Source organism: Procambarus clarkii, chromosome 1, assembly GCF_040958095.1.
Source record: "Procambarus clarkii isolate CNS0578487 chromosome 1, FALCON_Pclarkii_2.0, whole genome shotgun sequence".
Lineage (NCBI taxonomy): Eukaryota > Metazoa > Arthropoda > Malacostraca > Decapoda > Cambaridae > Procambarus > Procambarus clarkii.
The window spans coordinates 42,367,781-42,387,178 of record NC_091150.1 but is presented as its reverse complement, the minus strand read 5'-3'; the positions used below and the strand labels follow the sequence as shown (position 1 = coordinate 42,387,178).

Here is a 19,398-nt window from a genome sequence, read left to right as displayed (position 1 = left end):
TTTTGAACCACCAGACAGCTCACTGGCACAGCTCACTTGCTCAATTCTTCAGGTCCAACATAGGCATCTCTCAGACCTGGAGAGAATTACTGTATATACAAACACAGAAATGCCAAGGAAACTCAAGCTGAACCCAGGAGACCACAAACCAGCACTGACAGATCTCTGGACAGAAAAACTAATTTTTCTACCACCTACTTGAGTATCATTGTGATGATGAAATGTATATTAGCCAATGCACAGATCAAACCATCTTATGGCCTACCTGGGTACCGTTGGGGTATAGTCGACTGCAATGACATGCTGTTAGAAGGTGGAAACTGCTATTAGAAGGTAGAACCTTCACTGAAGTAAATCCATTTGCACAATAATGTATTGGAATATTTTGTAACACAGGCTAAATCACCACTGACTATTTACTCTGCAAATAATAAAACTTATGAACGGCTTATAAAAGGCTTATAAACTCCTGTAGAGGTGAGGTACACCTCAGATGTCCTTCCACTCACTTGGGTAGCAGTTGGAAAGGCCCAAACAATTAATTTATATAATGGTAGCATCTATGACCTTGATTCTATTTTACTCAATCCTTATAAGTGAAATAATAGTGTAAAAGTAGCTTCCATGACCTCAGGGGATCATTTACCAGTTCAAATAAATTGACTGCAACAAAGCCGTGAATATTTAAACACAATTGGTCAGTATTTAAAAACATAATTATAGATGATGGCTGCCAACAGTGTGTAATGATGTTATTGGGTAGGTCGATTATCCCCAAACCTTTAATGCCTTAATACAGGTAATGTGTCAAAAATTGAAATGATGCTTAAAGACCTTGCATGTGGGGCATAACAATCCATACCACAACAATCAAATAAACAACATTACTGCGCAGCAGATTGATGAGGAAAAGGACCTTAGAGTCAGAATACATCGTTCACTTAAAGTTGCACAACAAGTGGGTGCAGTAGTAAAGAAAGCTGACCAAACCCTAGGAATAATCAAACATACTTCTGACTTTAAGGAAAAGAAAGTACAGTAGTCATTCAATTGTATAATTGAATAAATAAATTCTATGTTCTTTCTGTCCATAAATTGTCTTAGTAATTTTTTTATGAATAAGTGTGCATTTCCTTTCATTAAACGTTAGTTTAGTTAATTTATTATGCACCCCCATTCTCATCCTGTAGGTGGTAGTATAAAGGATTACTAGACAAATACAGTAATATGCTCAGGGATTTAACCCCCCCCCCAAACAAGACTTACTATCTGTGTGAATATAGAAATAAAATCTTCATTCAGCTGACTGATGTGATATATAATGGCTGGTATAGTGTTGGGTAACTCTTGATTATGCTCCTCAACCGAGATCTTGTCTCCATTGGTCACTTAAGTATGCCCTTGTTGAGGACTTATAATGATGCCGACAGGTCATGTCTTTACCCTCATTCCCTTTGCTGTCTTTTTGCTCTGGTGAATCTTTGCCATAATTTTAACTCAAGCTCTGGCAGTGCTTTCATCCAGACTTGTTTCGTGTGCAAATGTCATACTTATACCATCTATGAAACCAATTATGAGCTTGCACTGCCTTCGAATCCTGATATATCTGCTCCATTCAATTTTGGTGAGATTGAAATGAACTTCCAAACATGAGAGTGGTATAGAATTGTACATATTGCATGATAAGTGTGAAGCAAATAGGAGGATGTGTTTTTGTGGAGAGGCAAGTCACTAGTTATATGTACTGACTTGTTGCCTGTGATGCATCTCACCACACCTTTGTTTTCTTTACATGAGCATGTATGTAGTCTTGAGAGTCACATACCCGCTACTAAACAACTTTAAAAGTTTAACCCATCTACAATATGCTTAATGAACTTCAGTGAATATGTTGTATCAGAGACAGTATGGTACTGGTATATAATGGTGCCAGCATATTAAAACTCCTATAAGGCAAATAGTAAATTAATAGAAATACAATACAGTACCGTAAAGTGTACACAGTTAATTGGAAGTAAGTTTTTGTCACTTTGCATAGTTGGAGTTTAAGTTAATCTTTTAAGAAGGAAAATAAATAGTTGGGAAATAAGAATGAGAAAATTTATATTTTACTACAGTAGATAGTATAATTCATTATTATTTTATAATGTTGATCTATGCTGTCAATGTTATAGGATAAGTTTCCTTTGCTGATTTGTAAAACTCATAGAACTTTTTATTAATATAGTGTTGTACTGTAATTTAAGAAATTGCCCTCAGAGGTCACACAAAATTGTATAACTTTATTTCAGTCTGAGAATTATGACAGTGTGTTGGGCTTCAACCTTGCCTCATATAGGGCATGCAAGTGCTTATGGAAATCCTGTGTTGAACATCACACATTCTTCCGACTACATACTCCGAGGACTCCTGCAAGAAAGTGAGCAACTGTACCCTTTGTATTCATTATGCAATAAGTGAAAGGAACATTTAGCAGTTTAATTATTATACATTACAATATAGTATCTATTAAGTTGAATGATCTCAGCAAACTTTTTACCTTGTAAGATTTAGTAGTTTTCATTTCAGTTATAATATTACCTAATTCAATAAGTTTCAGTAATTCCTTTAACCAATAGAACCTGTTGAATTTTGAATATCAATGATAAAAGTAGTTTGTGTCTAACACAATACAGTATATGGTGTATATTTGATCATTTATAAAAGGTTTACCTGTACTGTAGTTGGTTTTGAGAGGTGTTCTCCAGAAGCTCAGCTTGGAGCCAGTCTTGTGTGATAACTTCAGTCAAATTGTTGCTTGCAACAACCCACAGACCCACATGTCCAATGCAACCTGGCCAATCTGGCACTTGTTGTAGGAATTTGTCCAATTGCCTCGTGAAACATCCACTTTTGTTCTGGAAAATATTTCTTGTATATGGTGAAAGCTAAAGAACCGTGGGCCACTGATGTTCATTCAACATTCTCTGATTGTGCTCACAGCACCTCTAATCTTCACTGGGTCTCTTCTGCATTTCCTACAATACCTTTTGCTTCAGTAAACTACTGTATATTTACCGGAATTTACCCGAGTTTACCTAAGAGCCCCTGACACTAGTGGTCTCGACGAGGCCAGGAAGCCGGCAGCTTGTTGGAAGCCTGCTCAGCTTCCTGTACATGCTGCAACATCAATGAGAAATGTGCAAAAGTAATTTTTTAGTAGAATTATTATTTTATTAAGAATTTTTGTTAGGAATCAAAACTTTATAGGTACAAATCCACAAGGGCCATGGCGAGGATTCGAACCTACGTCTGTGAGTATCCCAGATGCTGCCTTAATTGACTGAGCTACGACATGGTAAAAGAGTTGAAACCGAAGTTCTACTGAACTTACTGGATCTTGCAGCCTCTCCGAGACACAAACCAGGGTTTTGCACAACTCCCCCATGCACTCGAGCTATGTCAATAGGCCGTTCTACATTTACATGTAATGAAGGAAGGGCAAAGAGGTAGAACGGCCTATTGACATAGCTCGAGTGCATGGGGGAGTTGTGTAAAACCCTGGTTTGTGTCTCGGAGAGGCTGCAGGATCCAGTAAGTTCAGTAGAACTTCGGTTTCAATTCTTTTACCATCTGTTCATGTCGTAGCTCAGTCGATTAAGGCAGCGTCTGGGATGCTCACAGACGTAGGTTCGAATCCTCGTCACGGCCCTTGTGGATTGTTCATTGATGCATCACGTTATTGTGATTTCTGTGTGTAATTATAAGTACAGTATCTACACATTTTAATTGTATAATTTATGAAGATCTTTTTACATTATTTTGTTATACAGTATTGTTATAAATTTATGATCTTTAAATACTGTATGTCTGTCATATTTTTGTACCTCACACAGCATGTGCTGTATTTATGTTGCACAATATGACAGAAAAGCTTATTAATCATTTGTTGTATTCCAGAAATCTGTTGACTTTGGGCAGCAAGTTTCGTTATAGTGGGCGTACAGAATTTCAAACTGTGGAGGAGTGCAAAAGAAGAGCAAGAGTTGAACGCACATTTGTTCGGTAAGTTATGACTAAACCTGTGGCTTTCAGTGCATAAATAAAATAAGAATTACATAGGACCATTTTGGACATATTATTGTATAAGGGAAGTGCTTGAATGCTTATTGGCATGTAAGACACAGTGTAAGGTGAGAGATTGATTTCTTCTTTTGTTTGGAGAATAGTTACGTAGATGTTCCAGGTATTTCAGCCCCAAGCAGAGTTTCATATACTTTTATGGTTGAAGATACATTATTGTTGTGCTAGGTATTTTAGCCCCAAGCAGTGAGGGGGTAGTAGGTTGTGAGCCAAGAGTTGTGCAGCCACTTGATATGGATTCTTGATTTGGATTGATATAGCCACTTGATATGGGGTTGATGCTTGATATCAAGCATTCCTAATACACATACCTCCATTATATTTTATTTATTCTTATTTTATCCTGAGGATTTTGTCCCCTCTCGATCCTGTCTATATGTTTAATGCTCTGTTTCCGTCTTTGAGTTGCCCTTTTGTGAGTGGTTTGTGCAGCATCATATACACGTACTATTCAGCCTTCTGATGAAATATTAATGTTATAATATTTTTTCCTACCATGTTTCTATAAGTTTCCTTTCATGTTTCAACATGTTATTGAACTATATTCCACAAGTTCAACGCATTCTCCTGGTTTCTCACTATGCTATAAGAGCTGATGTCCAGAGATGTGCCACTTTATAATTTACCACAGTACAGTACTACTATGATGCTATATCATCTCCTACAACCACTCAATTGCAGTCATTAACTTTCCACCTCCTTGAATTTAAATTACCAATCTATACCTTAACTGCTTTTCTATATTTTGGTATGGTAAAGATTCTTTCAACATTATAGTGGCTTCATCCTATTCCCTTCTTTATACATTTTGAGCCATTGCCTCTATCTTTCATCACATAATATTAGTTCTTAAAGTATTTTCTCCATCTGTTTCTAATTTAATTATCTTTGTCAACACCTTTTTATTTAAACATACATTTCTCATTCTTTATTCACTATTCAATGCTTCTAGTGGGAATGCTTAATTAACCTTTGCATATTTTCTTTTCCTCTTCTTTTCGTGGCAAATTTCTACACAATTAAGTCTGGTTATCAGCTTTTTATCCTTTTATTTTGTATCTCAACCAACTAGAAATTTAACCAATCTCTGAGACACTGCATTTTGATCTGACACAACACTCGTCTTTTTCAAAGTCCTATCAATTCACTTTACTTATCACCCTCCTTATAACCAAAAAGAAATCAATCATTACTCTCAGTTACATTATCCCTATTAAGAACTTACTGTATAACAATTTAAATTTATTTCACATGCAGGTCACCGTCCAAGAGGTTTGCGCGTCAAACTGTGCCTACACCAAGTGAATTAGGCCGTAAAGCTAGATCAGGCTCAGGTTCATCTCTAAGACCTCGGACAGACTCATCAGGATACAAAGTTACTTCCCTCCAAGGTGCGAAAACCCCCAAGATGGCATGGGGCGAAGCTCAAACACCCGATGAGTGAGTATTATTTCCAGTTATATATTATAGATCTGGAATGAATGATGAGCGACCAGTTCCACGAGTCTTCTATCTCTGAACTGGATTATAGAACAGGTTCCTTTTGATTCAGACCCTCCTTTTGGCGAATATAGAGTTAAGATCTTGACTGACCCTAAGGTGCAATGGCCAAAAGCCCTTCACCAAAGAGGCAGAATATTTCAATTTTTTATTTATTTATTTATTTATTTATTTATTTATTCAAGAAGGTACATTGGGTTTATGAGAGTACATAGCATTGATGTTTTTACATTCTTGCATTGCCACTAACATGCATAGCATTTTGGGTAGGTCCTTAATCTAAAAGATAATTTTTAAGTTGGTATTTGTAGCAAAATTTGAAGAATACAAATAGGTACATTTTAGTAAATTATGAGGATTATAAACAGGTACATTGTAGCATAATTTGAGGACTATTAATAGGTACAGTATATTGTAGCAAAATTTGTGTTCAACATAACTTGAACCAATCAAGCAGTCCCTATGGTGTAGTGGTAAGACACTCACCTGGTATTTCACGAGTGCTATGTCCTGGGTTCTTATCTTGGCCGGGGAATATTTACTGGGCACCAATTCTTAACTGTAGCCTCTATTTACCCTACAGTAAAATGGGTACCTGGTTGTTAAACGATTTGGCGGGGTCGTATTCCAAGATACATAGGATTAAGGACTTGCCTGAAATGCCATGCGTGCAAATGGCTGTACAAGAATGTAAGATCTCTTGTATATATAAATAAATAAATACAAAATAATAAAAAAACTGTGATATAAGTTGATAGCAGTGATTACAGTGGTGAAGTTGACATGTCTTAGGCACATATATTGAGGGAGTGCATAGCACAAGATACAGTGCAAGTTTGAAGCACTAGGTAGGAAACTATGATGATGAAATTAAGTACTTTTTTATTTTACTTCTGAATAAGGCATAGGTTGGACAGCTTTTTAATTTGTTAAGGAGCGAGTTCCATAGACTAGGTTCCTTTACTTGCAGAGAGTGTTTGCACAGATTTAGTTTGACTCTGGGGATATCAAAGATATATTTATTTCTGGTTTGGTGATTATAGGTTCTATTAAATCTGTCACGGAAGAGTTTCAGATCAGAATTTGCATTAAGGAACAAGGTTTTGTGTGTAAATATCACAAGAGAATGTACGGAGTGAGTGTATGTTTAGCATGTTAAGGGATTTAAACAGAGTAGCTGTGTGTTGTCTGAAAATAGTTAGTTATTGTTCTGATAGCAGATTTTTGCTGGGTGATGATGGGCTTGAGGTAATTTGCAGTGGTTGAACCCCAAGCACAGATACCGTGTGTAAGATAGGGATAGATTAGTGAGTAGTGAGTAGTATAATGAAAGGAGAGCAGAGTGCGGAACATAATATCTGATTTTAGAGAGTATACCGACAATTTTTTATACTGTACTTTCTTTGACTATGTGTTGTATGTGGGTGCTGAAGTTGAGTCTTTTATCTATGTATAGGCCAAGGAATTTTCCACCATTTTTATTGCTGATGTTAACATTGTCTATTTGTGCTAGTTCTATGCTAATTCTAAATGCATAATTGTAAATCAGGTAATGCCAAGGGTGTATTCAACCTGTACACTGTGTACATACAGGGTATATGAAAAATATCTATTAATAAAATCTCCAAATGGAAATTCATTTCTAGAATTGTATGTGTATAATGCCTGTGAGTGCATGACTGTAACTTGTGGGTGAAAGCCCACAAGCAACCATTTTGTATCAGAATACAATTCTTGTATCCAGATACAAGAGTTTAAGAAGAGCTTGAGAGCCAACCAATTGTGAAGGTTGGTATACTTGTGAAGATGTGGGAGGGAAACAACACCAACTTGCACTCTCATTATGCCCGCTGACTGTCTCTGTCTGAACAAGTACAGTATATAGAAGAAGCATGATACAGGTTCCCAGTTAATCCATTCATTCCTAATACACATAGATACAATCATTGTCAAGCATATACACAGTTTACTGTATTCTGTTTTGGACCAAGTAAGAGAGGTAGCTCTTCATAGAGTGATACATAAATGGATAAGCTTAGTAGAGTTGTATGCTTTGGTCTCATCGTGCCATACTCTCACTCATACACCAACATTTCTGTTGTGTGATGAACGTACTTTGGCCATTATGATCTCTCCCAGGCATCCTCAAAAATAACACTCCTGGTCACTCCACTTACACTTATGTTTCACTCCATGGAAATAGCCTCATCTAGCCTACATCAGACTGCATGAGGGATAGAGCCAACTCCAGCTAGCTCACCTGCTCTGATGGTACTAGTCTCGGTTGAGACTGCTTTTCCCTGGGGTGGGTAGTTGACCTTCTGTGTCTAGCAGGAGCTCTAGGAAGGCTCATTAGTGTTATTTTCTATCGGCACAAATATCCAAATGACAAAGACGGGCTATATATAGGCTGCTGTTAGAGCATATGCCACTGCAGCTTTGCTATGTTCAACAAGGGCAACTTGTATACAGGGCTACAAGTACTGAGGATACCTCAACTCAATAGTTGAACTTAAAGGTCTCAAAGTACAGTTCGTTTAATTTTTTACTCACAATTGGGGGATCCTGGATTCAATTCCCAGGCATGCCAGTAATGATATGGCAGTTTATTTGGCTTACTGACTATGTTTACCTAACTGTAAGTAGGTGCCAAAGAGTAAGACAGCTGTTGTCGGGTTGTATCCAGGAGACGGTCAATTGTGCAAACTTGGTGGGACCTCGATAAAAACCTAAAGGATATACTGTATACAGTATACACAGGTTTCCTGACATAACAAAATGAATTGAGGAAACCCATACCTTGGCAAAATTAATCAAAAGTTTGAGTCTGTTAAACCTAGGAGGTGTATCTAAGAAAATCTCAACTACACATCACAAATCTTTCCCTGCCTCTCCTACCCATAAAATACTTGCAACCCCGCAATGCAAAACCCCTCACAAAGCATAGTGTAGCATCAGGTATAAAGGTTATCAAAATAAGACATTACGGGCAATCCTATAGATACTGGGAACGATATTTGTTACTTGTAACCTGGGAGGACCTTCAGCTGCTCCTGGCTAAATTATCGCAACTTTTAGTGTAACTGCAATAGGCCAGGAAATGTATAAACCCCCTCCGCAGGAGATGCATAGGTGTTCACTCTCCTCATCTGGCTAGTAGACATTTACCTGCACTGCCCTCTCTGAAGCTTCCCTTCTGTACCACCCTCCCACTACTGCCCTCCCTGTACCTCCCTCCCACTACTGCCCTCCCTGTACCTCCCTCCCACTACTGCCCTCCCTGTACCTCCCTCCCACTACTGCCCTCCCTGTACCTCCCTCCCACTACTGCCCTCCCTGTACCGTCCCTCCCACATTGTTCACCTGTATTGTGCTGTGATCAAATACATTTGTTGATAAGCGGCCTTCAACAGGTGTTGTTGATGACGTGGGCGTGACGGCAGGCGGCCGCCTGACTGATGGCCAATATGGTAATTATCGGCTTGACGTCACGCCCGTGAGAGGTAGTTTGTTTGTCCCCGAGCTGGTCTTGATTACCGGCAGCTGTGTAGACTACCTGTGGGGTGGGTGTATACTACCTGTAGGGTGGGCGTAGACTACCTGTGGGGTGGGTGTAGACTACCTGTAGGGTGGGCGTAGACTACCTGTAGGGTGGGCGTAGACTACCTGTGGGCTGGGTGTAGACTACCTGTGGGATGGGCGTAGACTACCTGTGGGCTGGGTGTAGACTACCTGTGGGCTGGGTGTAGGGTGGGTGTAGACTACCTGTAGGGTGGGCGTAGACTACCTGTGGGGTGGGTGTAGACTACCTGTGGGGTGGGTGTAGACTACCTGTGGGGTGGGTGTAGGTTGGGTGTAGACTACCTGTAGGGTGGGCGTAGACTACCTGTGGGGTGGGTGTAGACTACCTGTGGGGTGGGTGTAGGGTGGGTGTAGACTACCTGTAGGGTGGGTGTAGACTACCTGTGGGGTGGGTGTAGACTACCTGTGGGGTGGGTGTAGACTACCTGTGGGGTGGGTGTAGACTACCTGTGGGGTGGGTGTAGGGTGGGTGTAGACTACCTGTAGGGTGGGTGTAGACTACCTGTGGGGTGGGTGTAGACTACCTGTGGGGTGGGTGTAGGGTGGGTGTTGACTACCTGTGGGGTGGGTGTAGACTACCTGCATTATTGCTGGCGTAGCTTTCCTGCATTGAGGGGTGGTCTAGTCTACCTGAAGGGTGGATGTGGTATCCTACCTTCAGTATGGGTTGTGTGGTCTACTTGCAGTGAGGAGGGAGGGGGGTGTTGGAGCCTACCAGCAGTGAGGTGGGGGGTGTGTAGACCACCTTCAGCGGGAGGGGAGAGGGGGAGAGAGGGGAAAACCAAGAAGAGAGGAAGGGGAAGAGGGGAAGATAAACAGCGTGACAGATGAGGGTGCCGTGTTGTGGATGATGGCAGTGGAGGAAGTAGGGTAATGTTGCCTTAAAGGTGAGGGGCTCGTCGCTGGGAGTGTTCCGCCCCCACGCCTCGTCCTCTGTCACCCCGTCCCACACCTGCTCCCTACACTCCCACACTGTGGGGGGTGTGGGAGAGTAGGTACTGTCTTCTGGTAAGAGTGGGAGAACTCGTAGCCTCGGAGAAGTAACAAAAACGAGAGCAATCAGATAAACTCTCCATTATCTTTTGTCTCAGAATTCGTACGCGTACTTTCTTTTACAATCTCTCTTTAACGATAAAGTTGGATTAGATATTACAAAAACATGGCATTTTCCACACGTCCCATGGGCAGGCGGCCTACAATGGGCAGGTTCCGGGTTCTATTCCTGGGGGCAGGACGAGGTGCTAGTGCACGTTTCCTGATGTCTCTGTTCACCCAGTCGTACATAAGTGCTTAGGAGTTAGGGATTTGATGTAGATAACATGCAGCTAACATCAGACGTTGCCCTAGCCTAGGGAAGGAGGGCCTCGGTAGGCCCATTACTCTACGTAGACAAGTATATCCGGTGAGACTTTGTATTAAATAATATAGAAAGAAATTTATCTTAAAAATGCATGAACATATGAACCTTTCAATAAATACCTTTCAGTTTTGTCATTTTGGTACACTTACTTGGAGAGGGTTCAGGGAGTCTTACGCCCCAAGCCCGGCCTGGGGCTAGGTTTGACTTGTGAGAGTGTGGTCCAAGCAAGCTCTTAGTGTCGGGGAGCTGCTTGTCGGGCCGGGCCAGAGCTCTTAGTGCCGGGAGCTGCTTGTCGGGCCGGCCCAGAGCTCTTAGTGTCGGGGAGCTGCTTGTCGGGCCGGGCCAGAGCTCTTAGTGCCGGGAGCTGCTTGTCGGGCCGGCCCAGAGCTCTTAGTGTCGGGGAGCTGCTTGTCGGGCCGGCCCAGAGCTCTTAGTGCCGGGAGCTGCTTGTCGGACCGGCCCAGAGCTCTTAGTGTCGGGGAGCTGCTTGTCGGGCCGGCCCAGAGCTTATCAGTAGGCTACACACTAATATTTCAATAAAACCAAAACACCACTAATACAGGTCTCACGTTACCCTTCTCCGGCCATTTGAACTTAAAAACATCCAGCGTTTATTGGTGATTCTGAATTTACCTGAGGGTCATCATCTCTTTAGTGGCCTCGGCGGGGACAGGAAGTCTGCGGCATGTGAAAAGTTCCTTTCATTATTCTTGAAGACTTTTTTTCAGCTGAATTTTGAACTTTCGTACCTAGTCTTGGTACGAAAGACTAGGGATAGGTCTTGGCACTACCCATGTGACTAACATTACCTCAACATAAGCTATTCTCTCCGTCTCCATCACACACTCACTATGTTCTCAGTTTCTTTATGTAATCCAATCTACGAGGTGCCACTCAGCGTTCTGGGGCCAGATTCACGAAGCAGTTACGCAAGTACTTACGAAAGTGTACGTCTTTCCTCAATCTTTAACGGCTTTGGTTACATTTATTAAACAGTTTACAAGCACGAAAACTTCCCAATCAGCTGTTTTTATTGTTATAAACAGCCTCCTGGTGCTTCAGAGCTCATTAACTGTTTAATATTTGTAAACAAAACCGCCAAAAATAGATAAAAGATGTACAAGTTCTTAAGGGCTATCTTGAGGTTATCTTGAGATGATTTCGGGGCTTTTAGTGTCCCCGCGGCCCGGTCCTCGACCAGGCCTCCACCCCCAGGAAGCAGCCCGTGACAGCTGACTAACACCCAGGTACCTATTTTACTGCTAGGTAACAGGGGCATAGGATGAAAGAAACTCTGCCCATTGTTTCTTGCCGGCGTCTGGGATTGAACCCGGGACCACAGGATCACAAGCCCAGCGTGCTGTCCGCTCGGCCGACCGGCTCCCCGGGCTTGTGTAACTGCTTCGTGAATCTGGCCCCTGGTTAGAGCAGTGTGAGCAAACTGTTCTCTTACAAAGAACGTCGCTTTTCGCTCTTAGGCGTTACATAAGACCAAAAATTATCGTACTAGAAAATGGAAGCGGCTGGCAAAAGTGTCGTGCTGTTCCGTTTTCTTGTTTTGGGTCCTCTGGTAGGTTAGGAGAGGACACTTTTAATTGACCGTGGAGATAGTTCTCTACGTGTGAGAACTATTTGGGCTTGGCACGAAATGGGTATTTTGTCATTTATCTATTGCACCGAGTTGTGCAATAGTGACACCTTTTCGCGTGTTTTTAAAGAATACGGGTGACTGTAGGGAGCGTGCGCAGTCATTATGAGCGCTAGCACTCATTTGTGAGAGTGAAAGTAGTCTCACCGACCTATGGTTCGATGCCGTCTCAGCACTCCTTAATCCTTACTCCCACAGCGTCAACGGAAGGAATAATGCTAAGTGACGGAATCCAGGAGCTGGTGTAATGCTGGGAAGGTGGTTGTCGGGGCGACCCCAGAGCGCCTTGGGCTGGATAACTTGCCTCTAAAAAGAGTGGATATTTGAAGGTAAATAATCCGCCTACACACACACACACACACAAACAATTATATATATATATATATATATATATATATATATATATATATATATATATATATATATATATATATATATATATCTTTTCGTGTGTTTCGTCAGTTTGGTGTTGACAACGGCTTTAATCAGGCCGAAACGTTCACTTCCTTTCACATTTCTCTGTGGATTTTCCGTATATATATATATATATATATAGATATATATATATATATATATATATATATATATATATATATATATATATATACATATATATATACACTTTCCTGGTGGGAAAGTGTTCTAAAGTTGTATACTTCACTCTCGTGTTTAGGAGAGTTGTGCCTTAAGCAGAGACACTGTGTCTTCCCATATTAACAGGGACTTGATGAAATTAACGTATAAATGACCCCTCACTTGCTCTGGTGCTCTTGGGAGGTGTTGATCTTTGGGGTATTTAAATACTCCGAAATTACCATCTCTTTTAAGGGTCTGAGCGGGTGGTGGAGCGGGTTAAGGCGTACCTGTTATGCCAGTTGCTGGAAGGCTTCTGTGCTGGCTAGGGTTCGAGTCTCCTGGTGGGAAAGTGTTCTAAAGTTGTATATATATATATATATATATATATATATATATATATATATATATATATATATATATATATATATATATATATATATATATATATATATATATATTTCGTGCCATATATATATGGCACCCATTTCGTGCCATATATATATATATATTTCGTGCCATATATATATGGCACCCATTTCGTGCCATATATATATATATATTTCGTGCCATATATATATGGCACCCATTTCGTGCCATATATATATATATATAAAGATTACGACGTCTCGGTTAGTGCTGGAGCTTTTATCAGATGGGTTTAATAAGGCTCGAGGCCGGACCGAAGCGGCGTCACCTTCATGTCACGTGTGCCCTGGATATTTGATCTTTAGCCACGTTATTGTCAGCACCAGAAGCTGTATTCGTAACAACATACAGGTCATGACAATAACGGCTGGACTAAACAGGTCTTCAGCAGTCTAAATCAAACCTATCTTTTTGGCATAAAGCGAGTAACTGTTTAGCTTGCAACTTGTATACCTGAAAGTTATATATTTAAGGTGATAAACGTTGAACACACCTGCATGTCACATGCAGAATTATTCTCAACTTATACCTGAGTAAGTTATAAGTACACTTGTATGACAAGTGAGCGGCGAAGGGTTGTTGTTATTTTAGATTCAGCTACTCGGGACACTGTTCCCATGTAGCACGGGCTATATAGTGAGCCCGTAACGGTGAAGGAAGGGGTGGTGATGGTGGGTCCGGCGCCTGGACTGGTCTCGCTTCATGCAGGTCTGCGTTCAATCCCCGACCGTCCAAGTGGTTGGGTACCATTCCCCCCCCCCCCCCCCCCGTCCCATCCCAAATCCTTATCCTGATCCCTTCCAGGTGCTATATAGTCGTAATGGCTTACCCTATCCTGCGGTTAGCTAGCGATGATTATTGGTGATGATATATTGGTGATAGTGGTATTTAATGTCCCCGCGGCCGTGTGAGGTGGAACATGTAACTGTGAGGAAGAGCGCGGGCAACACTCACCGAGAAAGCGTACAGTCACGGGCTGAAGAACACACTAGTTAGCGGGAGAACTGAGCCACATTCGGTTTGGCGCGGTAACTGGTGAATGTTACTGGATCCGTGAAGATAGAACACACAAACACACATTACTGACATCACACGTGGGAAAACATTGTGAGACACATTCCCCCCAGAGCTCTGGCTGGTGAGGGCGCCTCGTGAACCACCCCCAGAGCTCTGGCTGGTGAGGGCGCCACCTGAACCACCCCCAGAGCTCTGGCTGGTGAGGGCGCCACGCGAACCACCCCCAGAGCTCTGGCTGGTGAGGGCGCCATCTGAACCACCCCCAGAGCTCTGGCTGGTGAGGGCGCCACCTGAACCACCCCCAGAGCTCTGGCTGGTGAGGGCGCCACCTGAACCACCCCCAGAGCTCTGGCTGGTGAGGGCGCCTCGTGAACCACCTTCCAACTGCTTCATCTCCCGGGGATTCGTTGAGGTCTCATGATATATGTTAATGCTCAAGGTTTTTGACTACTGTGGTCGGCATCACCACCTATAACAATCAACAGACACAGACACACACACACAGGGGCCGTGACTGAATGGACAGCGCTTGGGACTCGTAATCCCAGGGTCCGGGTTCGATCACGGCCGCCGGTGGAAACAAGTGGGCAAAGTTGCTTTTACCCTGATGCCCCCCTGTTACCTAGTAGTAAATAGGTACCTGGGAGTTAGACAGCTGTTACGTGCTGCTTCCTGTGTTAGTATAAATATATTAGTGTTACATTATTAGTTATATTTATAAAGGTGTTACACACCAACCCACTTACCTGCCTACCTACCTGGGCAAGATAGATTTATTTTCCCAGGTGGTGGCTCTCCTAGACGGAGCAGGAGCACTGCTCCGTAAATTGGTTTGGCTTAAGTAACAGTGCTAACGGTCAGTGTTCCTCTTTGATGATTGTTTATTTATTTTGTGCATTTCTCTCTCTTCTAGTCATTGTGTATAGTCATGTGGCTTAGCACTTTCTTTTAGCAATTACTTATTCCTGTCATGTCTAGCCTTGTTACCACCTGAGGTACAACATGTTGTCAGGCCAGTGTTAGGGTGGAAGCTTTCACCAGTATCTGCCAGGGACTTACGCAACTTCTTACGAAACCTATGCATCTTTCTTTAATCACGACGGCTTTGTTTATTACTCAGTTTACGAGTTGGAAGCTTTGCAACACGAGGTTATTATTGTCGTGAACAACCTCCAAGTGCTTCGGAGCTCGTTAGCTATTTGATCAGCGCGTCCTCCAAACAAAGACCCAAAAGTGATTCCATGCACCCGCCACACACCCTGTTTATGAATGAAAAGCGGTTTACACAAGACTCACAACTGCTGACGTTCGAACATATCCGGAACAAGTGCTTCACTGACGAATTTTGTTCGAATCACAACGCTATAAATGCTTCACCCACGTACTACAAATACAAATAATCGCCAACAGAACCTAAACACCTAACCTAACCTATGCCTATATATGCACAATATGCTAATAGTGTATAATTTAATTTATATTTGAGAAAATTCCCGTTTTAAATGAAAAACTTATAAAAAATTATGAATGCGTCTGTAGGGTCGACCGCTGGATATAATGGACTTGAGCCGAGGACGGGTTGATGTGATTAGTGTAAACAAAGCCACCATGATTTAGTAAAGATGAACAGGTTTCGTGAGTGAATGAGTAAGTGCTTGGTGAATATTGTGTTGACGTCCTGTGTACTACATGCTTACCTGTTGGTGTTTGCTAATGGATAGATAGTTCTTGGTCCCTTTTCGCTTCACATTTGAACATTTTGGTGAAATTTTATTCATAATTAACTCTAATTATTGCCGTTTTTTCCAGCTAATTCGGTTGTTGCTGTTCCTTTTGATCTGTAGAAAGTGTCACACTATGTGGGTACATAACATTGTAGAAAGGATACCCAGCGGTGCCCGGGGTGTGGTCAGTGTGTACAGTTTTCGATAAGGCCAACAAATTATAGTAATCATTCAGGGTTGAATGAATTAGACAAACACTAATGTAAGAACGTTTGAGTCATCAGCACTATCATTCATATATACTATGCACCACCACTCACCCCTGTGGGTCTCCATTACTGTGTGGGGGGGGGGTGTTCACCTTGTGCTTGTGGGGGTTGAGCTCTGCTCTTTTGGCCGCCTCTCAACTCTCAATCAACTTTTTTTTTTTACACACACACACACACACACACACACACACACACACACACACACACACACACACACACACACACACACACACACACACACAGAGAGAGAGAGAGAGAGAGAGAGAGAGAGAGAGAGAGAGAGGAAGCAACCCATAACAGCTGTCTAACTCCCAGGTACCTATTTTACTGCTAGGTAACAGGGGCATCGGGGTGAAAAACTCTGCCCATTTGTTTTCCGCCATCGCCGGGGGATCGAACCCGGACCCAAGGATTATGAATCCCAAGCGCTGTCCACTCAGCCACTGCCCCTCCACCCGTGTGTGTGTGTGTGCTTCAATTACTTTTAATATGAAGTTCTCCTCAAAACTAACGTCTGCCTAATTAGACCATAATGTATTGTAATAATAATAATTTCTACTTGAGAAATATCTTATTCAGTTGCATCATATTAAAAACATTAACGCATCCATATGTTGCATGTTCGGTGATGGAGGATGGGTTGGTGTTTGTGTGCATGTATCCCCCCCTATTTGTGGCTGTCGGGTCGAGCGTTAGCTCTCGGACCTCACCTCTTCAGCCGCCGTGTATTGATGTCTGACCTACATGTCTCACAACTAATTTTGAAATTTTGAGTGAAGCTTCCTTCTACGTAATCATTTTCTTGCATATTTCTACGACTCTTGTGCTTTTTAACATCTGTGGCTGCTCGCTCTCTCTCTCTCTCTCTCTCTCTCTCTCTCTCTCTCTCTCTCTTTTCTATCTCATTCTCATTGAGAATGAGACTCATTCTCAGACTCATTCTCATGAGTCTTCTCATTCTTTTGGAGTTATTTGTAAACATTTCTCTTCCAAAGTGTTTATCCAACTATTTTATATATCTCTGTCATGTCTCCTCTCTCCTCTTTTCCAGTGTCGTTACGTCCAGTTCCTTCAACCTTTCTTCGTCCCACACCGCACGTTGTTCTGGCCCCAGCCTCCTTGCACACTTCTGCACCTTTCCAAGTTTTCTTACCTGCTTCTTGAGGTGGGGGCTCCATGTATAGTGTGTGTGTGTGTGTGTGTGTGTGTGTGTGTGTGTGTGTGTGTGTGTGTGTGTGTGTGTGTGAGTATTTACTAGTTGTGTCTGCAGAAACGAGCTCTTAGCTCTTGGTTTCCTCTATTATGTCTACTATATATATTTCTCTTGACACGCACATACACACACTCACACGTGTGTGTATGCGTGTGTGTGTGTGTGTGTGTGTGTGTGTACTCACCAACTAAGTGAGTACATCCCGCAGGAAGCAGCCCATACCTACTGTCTTAACTCCCAGATACCTATATACTCCTAGGTGAACAGTAGCATCAGATGAAAGTAACTCCACCCAATTGTTTCTGCCTCTGCCGGGAATCGAACCCAGGCCCTTAGCACTACGACCCCACAGTGCAGTCCACTCAGCCGCGAGGCGTTCATGGAGAGAGGGCGTTCAGGGAGAGGAAAGTGAGCGGGCGGGGGGGGAGGAGCGAGGAAGGAGAAGGAGAACAAGGAGGAGGAGGAGGAGGAAGGAGAAGAAGGAAGGGGAGGAGCAAGAAACAGTTTCCTGCCATTACCTGCTGGTGGTGCCTGAGGGCGAGAAGTTGGGGAGAGTCTCCAACACCAGCAGCCCTGGACGGCAGGGCGCGGGTATGCTGCTACTGGCGGGAGCGGCCATGTTGGCGTGTCCTACCGGGCAGACCTGCTGGAGGCGCTCTTCCCGCCGCCAGTCATTGCTTCCTTCCCGCCACTCTCGGGTCTTCTGCCGCCCCCTCCCCTCTACCCGAGAAAGGTTAGGCGAGTATTTGAGCAGAGTGCGGCGCAAGTGACCAAACTGTTGCGTTGCCAAAGAAGTTAAGCTGGTTAATCCTCGTTACACATTCCGGTGGTGGAACAACTTGGGCATTAGGTCACCTTGGGTATCCCGGTCTCATAAACAAAGGCCAAAGCTCATTTTATGCACCCGCCAAGCCCCCTTGGTTATGAATGAAAAACGGTTTACACACGCAGCCCGTCCTCCAAAGAAAGATCCAAAAGTGATTCCATGCACCCGCCAAACCCCCTGTTTATGAATGAAAAGCGGTTTACACACGACTCTCAACTGCTGACGTTCGAATATATCCGAACAAGTGCTTCACTGACGAATTTTGTTCGAATCACAACGCTATAAATGCTTTACCCACGTACTACAAATACAAATAATCGCCAACAGAACCTAAACACCTAACCTAACCTAACCTATGCCTATATATGCACAATATGCTAATATATTATAATATTAATTTATACTTGAGAAAATTCCCGTTTTGAATGAACAGCATGTTAAAATTTATGAATGCGTCTGTGGGGTTGACCGCTGAATGTAATGGACTTGAGTCGAAGACGGGTTGGTAGGTCTTTGTTTAGAGGACGGGCTGGGATGAGTGTTGGTATCTGAGGTGCATGTTGCTGTGGTCACCTGGGTGACTGAGTGACTGCTTTTATCCTCTTCCTGCTAATTACTTTAAAGCAGTTACGGCCTCACACCTCAGCTGGTGGTGTGGTCAGACCACCTGGCCTCACACCTCAGCTGGTGGTGTGGTCAGACCACCTGGCCTCACACCTCAGCTGGTGGTGTGGTCAGACCACCTGGCCTCACACCTCAGCTGGTGGTGTGGTCAGACCACCTGGCCTCACACCTCAGCTGGTGGTGTGGTCAGACCACCTGGCCTCACACCTCAAAATCCTCCCTCTTCCGTTCTTCCCCCTTCAAAACCTCGTCATTTAAGAGCGCTTTTTCATTAAAATTGCTAGCAAATTAATCCTTAATGGGACGCAATTCAGTAGTTATTAGCATTAACAGAAAGTAATTGAGAAGTGATTGGTGGATGTTGTGAGGTTGAGGGCCCCGGGTCCTGTGGGGTGGGGGGTTGAGGGGCCCTGGTCCTTTGAGGGGGGTGAGGGGTTGAGGGCCCCGGGTCCTGTGGGGGGGGGGGGGGGGGTTGAAGGCCCCCGGGTCCTGTGTGGGGGGGGGGGGGTTG

General features: G+C 43.0%; 1 protein-coding gene and 1 long non-coding RNA gene across 10 annotated transcripts in view; one reads left to right on the top strand and one right to left on the bottom strand.

Moving 5' to 3' along the window:
- LOC138349580 (tyrosine-protein phosphatase non-receptor type 4-like) overlaps positions 1 to 19,398 on the top strand; it is a 263,170-nt gene that overhangs the window by 75,821 nt on the left and 167,951 nt on the right. For 4 of the 7 annotated variants that reach the window (XM_069300934.1, XM_069300983.1, XM_069301070.1 and 1 more), the window contains 4 exons: positions 2,292 to 2,419; positions 3,940 to 4,044; positions 5,380 to 5,562; positions 17,276 to 17,389. In XM_069300934.1, coding sequence (XP_069157035.1) covers positions 2,292 to 2,419; positions 3,940 to 4,044; positions 5,380 to 5,562; positions 17,276 to 17,389 — 530 coding nt within the window. The remainder of the gene's footprint in view (positions 1 to 2,291; positions 2,420 to 3,939; positions 4,045 to 5,379; positions 5,563 to 17,275; positions 17,390 to 19,398) is intronic. The other 3 variants (XM_069301148.1, XM_069301097.1, XM_069301020.1) reach the window with 1 other exon arrangement.
- LOC138350443 (uncharacterized) overlaps positions 2,087 to 19,398 on the bottom strand; it is a 45,441-nt gene continuing 28,129 nt past the window's right edge. The window contains exons 1-3 of one of the 3 annotated variants that reach the window (XR_011222095.1): positions 14,169 to 14,304; positions 2,713 to 2,897; positions 2,087 to 2,409 (exon numbers count right to left, since the gene is read on the bottom strand). This is a non-coding gene — a long non-coding RNA (uncharacterized lncRNA). Of the gene's footprint in view, positions 2,410 to 2,712; positions 2,898 to 8,985; positions 9,176 to 14,168; positions 14,305 to 19,398 lie in introns of those variants that run through there. The other 2 variants (XR_011222092.1, XR_011222093.1) reach the window with 2 other exon arrangements.